The sequence below is a fragment of the Urtica dioica genome, chromosome 7 (genome assembly GCF_054948205.1).
Source record: "Urtica dioica subsp. dioica isolate 48M chromosome 7, U.dioica_male_clone48M_v1_H2, whole genome shotgun sequence".
In the NCBI taxonomy this organism is placed as follows: Eukaryota; Viridiplantae; Streptophyta; class Magnoliopsida; order Rosales; family Urticaceae; genus Urtica; species Urtica dioica.
Window position 1 is genome coordinate 45,816,172 of NC_142762.1, and position 10,257 is coordinate 45,826,428.

Genomic DNA, 10,257 nt, shown 5'->3' on the forward strand with positions numbered 1-10,257 from the left:
TATAGTAACAAGCAAAAGTTAAAACTCATTATCAGATGTTTTTTAATAATTATGATATCATCTATTTTATGTGGGTATCCCGTCACCAGCAAATAAATAAAATATCAACAATAGAATTATGTACATCCTTATTTCACTGAAAAAATAATAAATAAAATAAAATTAAAAAAAAAAAAAAAACATAATCAAGTCGGAGAATAGCGGGTTTCCATGAGCTCCCCAACAGGCGTGGCATATGGCGAATTCCAGTCGGCCTCAAAGACCTCTCGAAGCTGCGACACGATGGCACGGTTGTAAGTCCCGAAACTAACTCCGGCGGTCGTGTAAAAATAGTCCCACACGAGATTGCTGGTCCCGATGTGGGCCCGCGCATCGCTGACCGCGTATTTCCCGTGGTTGACCCTCGTGTAGCCCGGGTAAGCGTTTCCTGTCTTTTTCCCGTGGCTGATTGCCGGGCCGGTTGAATTGGAGCCGGGGATAGTGTAGTACTTGATCTCGACCTTCCCTTTGCAGTCATTGTAGCTTGAAGAAGAGCACAGGACATTGGTGTAGAGGAGAGATTTCAGGTACTGGTCTGTGTTGTTGATGAAATGAGACCATCGCGACACCAGTACTTGCACTTTCGCTTGCTTCCCGTAAACAACCTGCCGAATTTTGTATGACTTGTTTGAGATCGTGAGAAACTCAATGACGAAAAATCGAGTGAGTTATATCCGCTTTTACCTCTGATATTGCAGAGGACAGGGATGACCAGTAAACCGTTTGCTTGGCGAATTCGGACTGACCGAGCCAATCCATTGTACTGATTCTCAGTGTCTCTCTGTACCCAACAGATTTGATTGTGTCTATCCAACCCTGTTCGTCGGTCTGGTACCTCCCAAATGACAGCTGTAAATGCGTAGAAGAAGAAAAAAAAAAAACTTAGAATTCTGTTCTCAGGTTCAATGAAAATTATATAAAAGAGAATAGGAATGAGTTTGAGGTTTACCTCGGGAGGAGCAAAAGAGAGATAGCTCGGCTGAGGCTTCAAACTTGAGTTTGCGTTGCCGGGAGTCTCGATCGGTAGATCAAACAGAATTGGGTCCGATAATGGTGGATAACCCAACACATGAGGGATTTTCACCGCCGGAGGAAAAGGGTATCTGCACAGCGATATTCAAGATTATGTACAGTTATAAAGGTTCAACTTTTCTTTTTTGGGAACAGAATTTCGCTAGAGAGTTATGCAAGTAGCTGATCTCACCTACACCTCTTGTCGGTTTCGATGAAATGCGACCAGCAAGGAACTTTTCTGTCAATTTGCCACTGATGGTCCGATATGTTTCGGGTCATAGTTGAGGAATTGAGAAACGCAAGTGCCCACAAGTTGTCAAAGTACGTTTCGACTTTTCTTGCAATTTTCGGACAATTAGCAAGATATATCCCAACTTCTTTCACCTGCACTCACCCGAAAAAAAACGGGCTGATATCTTGCATCACAGTAAAGTAAAATGTAATAATCGAAAGATCTTGCGAAGAAAAGAAAAAACAGTAACACGAAGCTTCCTAGAAAGCGAGTACCATCGCTACAAGAGCAATAAAATCCACAGCTTAAAACAAAGGACTTCGTTTAATATGGCAGTCCCGTAATTAACTGTATATATTTCAGCACTATTAAAAACATTCAGTTGAGATCAAAAAAAGGACTTATTACCTGAGTGAGGGATTTCCAATCATTGTTTGCAGAGCCGATATAGACATCACGGCGATCGGATATCCAGACCTTGGCGTGGACGATTCCCGATCCCCACCACTGATCCAGCAACAGCGTCACATTCTTCACGTTTGGCCTTCCCTTAGCGAGCTCCGACGGCTCTCTGGTGAAATTTGGAAACACTCCCGAGTGAGACAACAACCTGTGAGAAAGAACACACTTGAGAAAACCGATTCAAAAAAATCAGAGCTCGGAATTAGGGTTTCTCTTTTTCACCTGATGCTGACGTTGCGGTCGGCGGCTTTGGCTATGGAATCGTAAACCCTAGAGCCGCGTGAAGCACCGAATCTCTTCATGTCCCTTTCGGAGTAGCCGTAATCTCCAGAGCTAGGGTTTTTCCGCGACGCTTCGAGCTGCCAGTACTGCGCGATTACGTCGAGGCGATGAGAGGCGTTCCCGGAGAGCCACCGAAACACGTTCGCTAAAATCAAGCCAAGCCAGACCAGCGTTTTCCTTGTGGCTCAAGTTTTCTACGAAAGATATTTTAGTTCTAAGCTGACGTTGACTTACCGGTGGAGAGGACTCCGGGGACGCGACGGAGGTGAGGCATGTCGGTGGGGACAGACTGGACGATCCATGACTTGCAATTCGGCGAAGATTCCGATGAGATTGGAAGAGATTGATCGACTATTGTCAGTATTATTATTGTTGATATAAGAGAAATGGTACGAGATAGAGAGCCTCTCATCTTCGCGCGTGAAAGTGTGATAGACAGAGAGTGAAGAAGAAGACGAAGAAGACTTCGTTAGTCGAAGGGCTTCGGAGATTCCCGAGAATATTCGGTAACGGCAGCGAATTCATCTCCTACAAGGCCGGGTGTTTTTGTTTTTACGGACGAGATAATGAGATCAATAATTATACTAATATTCTTCATAGATGAATAAATATTACAATTGGATTTGGACCCACCAAACGGACTGATAACGATGTTAGACATAGACAGAAGAAAGAAACGGAAATACAGTGATTACATATTTACCCTCTATTACAATAAAATATAACAGCACAGCATATCAAAACATGATTTTTCTTTTTTCCTTCCACCATTACATTTAGTAGCTCCTAACAATTCAACAAAGCCCCTACTATTTTTTTTTTTTTTTTACACTTTGATACTTCTTTTTCCCATGGTTTCATTCAGAGCCTCATTATTAAGAGATGGAATGCCTTCTGTGCCTTGAAGAAGAGCCGGAGGACTTGGTGTCCCCCGGAGCCATGGAGGTTGGGCTCTGGGAGCTTCCGGAAGTTTCCGAGCTCCGGTTTCCTCCGTGGGCGCCTTTTCCGACGGCCCAGATCTTGTCGAAGATCCGCCTCGACCGCGACGGCAAAAGCTGACCCCCGCTCCGCCCGCTCTTCTTCCCGGCCCCCAATCGGAGCTCCTCGCTCATCCTCTTCGTCTTGTCCATTTGGCTCCGGAGAGATTTTCCGTTCTCGTTTGCCGGAGCTCCGTCGTCGGTGGTGGTGGTGGTCCGGGAGCAAGAAATGCTGGAGGACCGCTGCGCTGACGTGGCGGCGGCTCGGAGCTGTTCGAAGTAGAGGACTTGGACCACCACTCGGAGCGGAAGCCGGTCGTTCTGGGCGGCGTGCATCGACGCCTCTATCGTCAGCCTCTTCACGTCCATGAGCCCGCACAGCTTCTTCTTCTCGCCTTTGCTCATTTCAGGGTGGTCCTGCAAAAACGGGTTGTGATTGATTTGTAAGAATTACCTCATCTCAAATGGGATTCAACAAGTAGGCTGTTAGAACCCAAGATTTATAGGATAGATTGCGGGGCTTATATGTTGCCACAAAAATGGGTATTAAAACAGCCTGAAAGCGAAAGTGTTTTATGAGGAGAAACTCCTACTTGGAGAGCCCGGACCTCGTATCTTTCGTTCCGTTTATATTTCAGTCAATATAAAAATATCAGTGCGTATCACAAGTCGAATCAAAGTAATAGCATTTAAAATAGAATAGGAAATCGATAGGACATGCTCTTATTAGGGGAAGGAAAGAGGTACTTTACCTTCAAATAGATGTCAATGCCTTTGTACAGTCCATCGTGGATCGGCCTAGCGGAATCAGGGACCGACTTCGAAAAGTCAACGAAACCTTCGAGGGTGAGATTCGGGTCCCGAGCGATTATGGCGAGATACCCGTCGACCAGCCGGCCAACGTTCAGCAAGCAACCGTTTCCCAAGACGAAATCATCGCCGCCCTTCTCGTTCTTGTCGACGGAACCTAATCCTCGGCTCCGCATTTCGTGCATCAAGTATTGATCCACGATGGACCGGACCAGCTCGACGTCGTACAAGGTGGTCTGCGGAGACCTCGCCGGGATCAACAAGTCGTTGACGAAAGCTTCGTGAAGCTTCACGCCTATCCGACCGACGAGATCTTCCCTCAGCGGATCGTCCGCGCCGACCAAGATCGCAACTTTCAGTAGCTTGAGCAAGAAGCTACACGAACACCCCAGCCCTTTCCCTGACGGCAAAAGGCAAATGATGGTCTCGACCAGAGACTTGTTCCTCCGCGAATGAGCCTCGGAGACCAGAGCATCAATGGAGTCCGGAAGCCACCTCACCGCGTAAGTCTTGAGCGCCTCGCCGATCACAGACCCGTCCATTCTTCCCTTGGACTTCACCGCGATCATGACTCTCTTGTAGAGATCGATGTCGAGCTCGCAGATATCCTCGACCCACCAGTCCTTCGGAACAACGGGCTCGGTCTTCTCAACGATTCCGTCGCGCTCGGACGCCAGTTTACGGTTGCAAGTGTAGGACCAGGTGATGTTGGCGGGGTCCACGGAGGTTCTAGAAGCGATCGAGTCGACGCATCTTCCGACGATCTTCAGGTCCTCCGACCAGGGAAGTAGGGATTTCGTGGTCTGGAGAACGATAATGGAGTCCTTCCAGCTATGCAAAATGCTCGAGTTGAGAAAGACCTCGATTTTGAAGACTAGGTTTCCCCGGTCGATGTCCTCCGTCATCTCGAGATACTCGGCCCCGCACCGGGCGGCCACGACGTTGTGGGCGTTGAGCGTGACAGTCATGCCGTAGCAAAATTTTGCGCAGATCTCAAACGCCTTTGGGCCGCCGGGAAAATCAACCATGCGGATTTCATCGGTGTCCTCTTCGCTCGCCTTCATTACCATTTTTTGCAGCCGATTGCTCTTAGACAGAAGAGGAAACTGCCAAGAAATAATAGCACCAGTCAAACTAGCGAAGACCATTACAAGAACATAACGCTCTTTACTGTTGTTCCATGTATAAAATCATTGACTAAAACATCCATAACTTCCATAATTAAGAAAGAGAGAAACTCTTTTTTCTGTGTATTAGTCAGTTTTAAGTTCCTAGACTACATCTTATTGTTGATTATTGTTTATAAACACATTTCCATGCTGATTTGGTGATTGAAAAGCATAAATGTATCTTAAAAACATACCCACGGACCATATAAGTTGTATCAATGATCAATACTGACTTCCATTAGGTACTAATGTAAACAACATGAAGGATAAAAAGCGTACCTTGTGAAGGAAAAACTTCACTTCGCCAACAATAATGGTGACATCCGTGGCCAAATCAGAAGAGACATACCTGCGTAATAACACATGCAATGCAAAGTAATAAAAGAACCATTAGAGTCGAATCAACAATACACTCAGCTTGGCTGTTTATGTGAACACATCTCATTGACGCGTATAATTAGAGGTTTTTCCACTTAAAACGGTTTCAACATCAAATCTCTATTATTGGGGGTTTACTTCAGATTACTACAAGTTAAAAATTATCCACAGAAATGATTGGTCAGACTAAATAAATGTCGCCGTATAAACCTAAGAGGAATGTCCCCACTGTTATGATCTTCTTTTTTTTTTTTGAATCAGCCCAGCCCCACCTTGATGATTAAAGGCCGTGGGTTAACACAGTATGACTTTACTATATAAGGACCACAAAGGCTCATTGAAAAAAATAGACAATTCTCATCCCATGGACCACATCCAGAGATAAAGACCTTAGAAAATACCCTTTATCCATCCCAGAGATAAATAATATCCCAAAAAAAAAAAAAAAAAATTCAACAACCTTCCCATACCCATCGATCTGAAGCATTAATCGCTACAGTACAAAACAACACCCATGTGCTTTCTTTCTTTCCCTAGTTAGTCTCTCTCTCTAATTCTACCTTTGATTTCCTCTTCTATCTGTTCATTTCACTTGAAGGGATTTATGTTCATTTCTTTTTTTCTTCTAATGTGGTGTTATTTATGATCCAGCAATCTACATTTCAATCCACTTCAGTCACACTCACATCCCTAATAGTACCAACTACCAAGTACTTACTCATATCTCATTTCCAACTTCATGTAACAAACATTCAGATAAATCCAAGCGAAAAAATGGCACTTCCTAGAAGAGAACTCGTTAAACCAAGTCACGGCTTAAAAGATTTATTTCAGTATAAACAAAACAACAGACCAAAATTTCCAAAGAATGTTCTAAAGACAGATTCACCATAATAGAGGCCAAAAGTGAACTGAGAAGTAATACACAAAAAGCATAAATATAAATAATAGTAAATTTAAAAATATTCAAATAATCGAAGAATATGAAGAAGAAATATTTACCTGGTAGATTTTCCATCAGCTTGGAAAGCATCAGGTTTGGAACCTAACTTCATGAACTTCATTCTGTAACCTCTGATTTGTAAATTTACCTTTCAGAAGCTACAAAGATCGAAAGAGAACAAAAATAATAAAAGCCTTGGATATCAAAGTCTCTCTGTGGCTTTGGCAGTACGACCGGCTTGGCCGAAACCAAAACGGCGTTTTAAGCGTCGTGATTCTTTCTCTGTCCCCTTGAATCTCAACCGGACAGTGATAAACCAGAAACCGAGACCATTAATGGCGATTCTTCTTCACTCAATCACGCTCTCTCTCTCTAACACGCAAAAACCAGACCATCACAGTAAAGAATAAATACCGAGAGACTGTGATCTGTATGTGTGTATATATGTATCTACCAATATATCCCCGTCTCGATTATCGCGCTGTTCGCGTTGATTTCGAGCCTTTATGATGACGCTCACTCGCTCTATAGCGAGGTAAAAAAAAACAAGAATAACTTTTTATTCCGCTTTCAGAGAGAGACTTGAGAGACAGAGAAAATAGAATAATAATTACACGAAGAGAGAAGAAGTAAATTTAAGAGAAGAAACTCAGAAAGTGGTTCAACAGTGTAGAGGTAATTGTAAATCAACTCAGCTCATCATAAATTCTCGCCGCCTTTGCTATAAATCACTCTGATCCGCTCAAGATTTTATTTTTCTTTTTAATTTTTTATTTCTCTTTGAGAGCACGAATCTCAATGAGATAGAGCGATGAAAGAGAAGCTGTTTCTCTCTCTCTCTATCTATATACATATATATATATTATTTGATGGTATCTGATCGGCGACGCTCTGACGAAGCTGTCCCCACCGTAGCGCCTCTGAAGATTTTCCAGAGCGAGAAAATGAAAGAATGAGAGAGAAAGCGAATGAAAATGAATTGGGAGAAGAGTTTTTAATGGTGTGTGTTTGGGGTTTTGGGTTTTTAGTATTTTATTTAATAGTGGCTGTAATGTAAAATAGGGTTTTTGTGTGTATGGGTGTGAAAATAAATGTTAATGCCTCTGTTTGGTTTGTTTTGTAGACGGAATAGGGGACTGTGTTTTTACAGGGTGGCTCAGAGGCAGAGCTACCTTTTTTTTTAAAAGGCGCAGAGCTTTTTCAATGCCGTTAAGGCACGCCATTATTTTGTTTCCGTTTTTGCCCCTCCCAGTTTTCCTATTTTTCTCGCCCATGTCCCTGGTGCCTACAACGCCATGTCGTTTTGTCGTCGTCGTCGCTGTTCGTTGCACGCGCGCGCGGGAGATTGGATTGGGTTTTTCTTTTTTGTCGTTTATTTAATTCGCTTCTTAATTCTCACGTTCTTTTACCGTGTTTGACGCTTTGGTTTGGCATTTTTGACTTTTTGGCGATTATGATGTAATTAAGCTCATTATAAATTTATAATGTTGTGGATTATGTGGGAATTAGCCTAATGACAAAGAATTCGGTTTAAAAATGTTGAAAACTTGATATGATATGTTGTTTTGCCTTTGAGCGATCGTGTCACCAATAAATAATATACATTTAAATCAGATTCGGTTGGAAATTATTTTTTTTCATGGAAGTTAGTGTTCTTCAATAATCTACGCAATAATCTACGGAAGCCACCATGATTTTTTTCATGGAATTTACTATAAAAATTAACAACAGTGGCTAAATAAATAAAAAATACACTGTTATTCAACCTTTATATATACATACATATATATATATATAAATTCTCAATTAATTTGGAGCTTTGGAACCTAACAAAATCGAAATTATGGTTCTTGTCCAAAAACATTATTCAAATTATGTTATGATGTGGCTCGGGAAACAGAAATGGTACCACTTTGGCATTGCTCACGTTTTTTTTTTTGTATTAAACTAATTATTTAGTTTTTTTAATATATAAATAATATTAAAATTAATCGAAACATTGTGTTTCGTTATGATTTGACCAACATTTTGATACTATCTGAACCAAATATTACAGCTTATTTAAAAACGAAATTCCAGTAAAATTATAATGTGGAATTCCAAAAACACATGTATATCCTCAACCTTAACTCATTTAAATAAATATTTCATATATGTTTCTAAAACGTGTGTGTTTGGAGAGAGGGAGCTTTGGAACGGGGGGCTTCAGCCCCTTTGTATTTTTATTTTTTATTCTGTGTCCATTTTTTTATTTTATTTTATTTTATTAATTTATAAATGAAACCCTCTTGAATTATTTTACACATTAACTCCCCTAATTAATATTATAGCTTCGTCCCTGTAATGCATGTATATATGTGTGTAGATATATAGAGACGTGCATGAGATGAAAATTTACATATATGTAAAGCAAGAATATGCTAATTATTATTACCATGAAAGTTATATTATGATTACAACCTGACTTACGTTATTGATATCATTAATAAATGGCATTGGCATATCGGAATAACAAATAATAGTTATCTAGACACGTAGAGTTGTAGGCAAAACCATAGTCATAGTCAATTATACATGCACAAATGGTCCATATGGTCCCAAAACTACTACTAATGTGAAGTGTGAATATAAGAAATAGTAAAGCAGGCTTTAAAGCTGCGCAGACGTGTCTTCTTCCTTTCTATTTGTTTTACAAACTCAGACCAGCCTCGTTTTTTTTTTTTTTTTTTTTTTTTTTTTAAGGAAGGTAGGCTTAATTAGGGTTTTTTTTCAACATGTTACTTTTTTTAGATTACTATATTAATCTATTATTAAAAATAAAATAAAAAAAAATTGACGACAAAAATCCCTTAAGTCTTAAGAAACACCTAACATAATCAATATTTTTTATTTTGAACAGTAAAAATCTCTAATTTTGAAAATTACACATTTTGTTGGTCCATACTGCTATATTCTGTTAAATTGTTAACAGAATCAACATTTAAACATTTTTTTGTAAAATAAATCATTAAAACATTTAAAACACTTAAAACAATTCAAGCAGTTAAAAGAAATATCGACGATGGAAGAGAACGTTTAGCACCTCGCTCGACGACTCCGTCCCGCCGCCGCCGTAGGCCACGTTCATCGATTGCACGATCGGAATCTTGTGGTGGTAGCTATGGTGGGCGTGGTGGTGGGAGTTAGGGCTCGGGTAGTGATTGATGTGGTGGAGCTGCGGCGGATGGGTGATCTGGAGCGGATTGGCTGTGCTGCTGGACCGCCGTGTCCCGGGGCTGTATATCGTTAGGGCTCCGGCGGCGGATCCCTCACCGTCAAGGTCTTTCCGGTGGAAGTTGCGGTCGCAGGAGCAAGCCGCGCACTTTAGGGCTTCGAGTGAGCCTTCCTCGCTGTTGGGCATGAATTCTCCGCAGCCGTCGTAGACCGAGCCGCCGGCGTGGTCCTTGAGGCACTCCTGGTACTTGACGGCGGTGGAGGGCTTCTGCGGCGACGGAGATTGGAGGTGGAGCTGCGTGAGAGGACGTTTAAATGTTTTCATGATTTATTTTTTATTTATTTTACAAAATAAACGTTTAAATGTTGATTCTGTTAACAATTTAACATAATATAGCAGTAGGGAGCAACGAAATGTGTAATTTTCAAGATTAGGGACTTTTACCATTCAAATAAAGAATATGGATTATGTTAGCTGCTTCCTAAAACTTAAGGGACTTTTGCCGTCATTCCCTCTAAAAAAAATGAGCATTTGGACACTCATATCGTTAAAATTTTATAATAAAAAAATTTCCAACTTTTTATGAGATAGAAGATTTCATTCCAATTTTTTATGGATTATGATTCTATAATTTATTTTTCATACGAAGTTGGAATGGAATATGAAATTCCATATATTTTCATATTTTTTAAACGAAAAATAGCCAATTTAAACGTTTGACATTGTTAAATATCCAA

General features: G+C 41.0%; 3 protein-coding genes across 3 annotated transcripts; all 3 read right to left on the reverse strand.

Moving 5' to 3' along the window:
• Window positions 1-51: 51 nt before the first annotated feature.
• On the reverse strand, window positions 52-2,452 carry LOC149392149 (uncharacterized). The gene is made up of 7 exons (XM_089619059.1): window positions 2,264-2,452; window positions 1,970-2,174; window positions 1,694-1,895; window positions 1,244-1,437; window positions 989-1,142; window positions 724-888; window positions 52-644 (listed from the first exon to the last, which is right to left on the reverse strand). Exons 1-7 carry the CDS (start codon window positions 2,439-2,441, stop codon window positions 186-188), a joined length of 1,557 nt encoding a protein of 518 aa, XP_089475185.1. The 5' UTR covers window positions 2,442-2,452; the 3' UTR covers window positions 52-185.
• Window positions 2,453-2,596: 144 nt separating this feature from the next.
• ENP (Phototropic-responsive NPH3 family protein) lies at window positions 2,597-6,853 on the reverse strand. The gene is made up of 4 exons (XM_089619058.1): window positions 6,366-6,853; window positions 5,265-5,334; window positions 3,759-4,922; window positions 2,597-3,423 (listed from the first exon to the last, which is right to left on the reverse strand). Exons 1-4 carry the CDS (start codon window positions 6,425-6,427, stop codon window positions 2,905-2,907), a joined length of 1,815 nt encoding a protein of 604 aa, XP_089475184.1. The 5' UTR covers window positions 6,428-6,853; the 3' UTR covers window positions 2,597-2,904.
• A 2,496-nt stretch (window positions 6,854-9,349) lies between these two features.
• On the reverse strand, window positions 9,350-9,844 carry LOC149392151 (zinc-finger homeodomain protein 7-like). Its single transcript, XM_089620099.1, has one exon. The coding sequence runs from the start codon at window positions 9,842-9,844 to the stop codon at window positions 9,350-9,352; it is 495 nt and encodes a 164-aa protein (XP_089476225.1).
• Window positions 9,845-10,257: the final 413 nt, after the last annotated feature.

What these genes read in the sequence shown, in the direction of transcription:
- LOC149392149 (XM_089619059.1), bottom strand. Translation starts at nt 2,441, where the DNA reads ATGAGAGGCTCTCTATCTCGTACCATTTCTCTTATATCAACAATAATA. An exon ending in GACCGCAACGTCAGCATCAG is followed by an intron (nt 1,896 to 1,969) that starts GTGAAAAAGAGA and finishes TCTTTCTCACAG; the next exon opens with GTTGTTGTCTCACTCGGGAG. An exon ending in GAAACCGACAAGAGGTGTAG is followed by an intron (nt 1,143 to 1,243) that starts GTGAGATCAGCT and finishes ATCGCTGTGCAG; the next exon opens with ATACCCTTTTCCTCCGGCGG.
- ENP (XM_089619058.1), bottom strand. Translation starts at nt 6,427, where the DNA reads ATGAAGTTCATGAAGTTAGGTTCCAAACCTGATGCTTTCCAAGCTGAT. An exon ending in GCTGATGGAAAATCTACCAG is followed by an intron (nt 5,335 to 6,365) that starts GTAAATATTTCT and finishes GTTATTACGCAG; the next exon opens with GTATGTCTCTTCTGATTTGG. An exon ending in GCATTGACATCTATTTGAAG is followed by an intron (nt 3,424 to 3,758) that starts GTAAAGTACCTC and finishes CCGTTTTTGCAG; the next exon opens with GACCACCCTGAAATGAGCAA.
- LOC149392151 (XM_089620099.1), bottom strand. Translation starts at nt 9,844, where the DNA reads ATGAAAACATTTAAACGTCCTCTCACGCAGCTCCACCTCCAATCTCCG.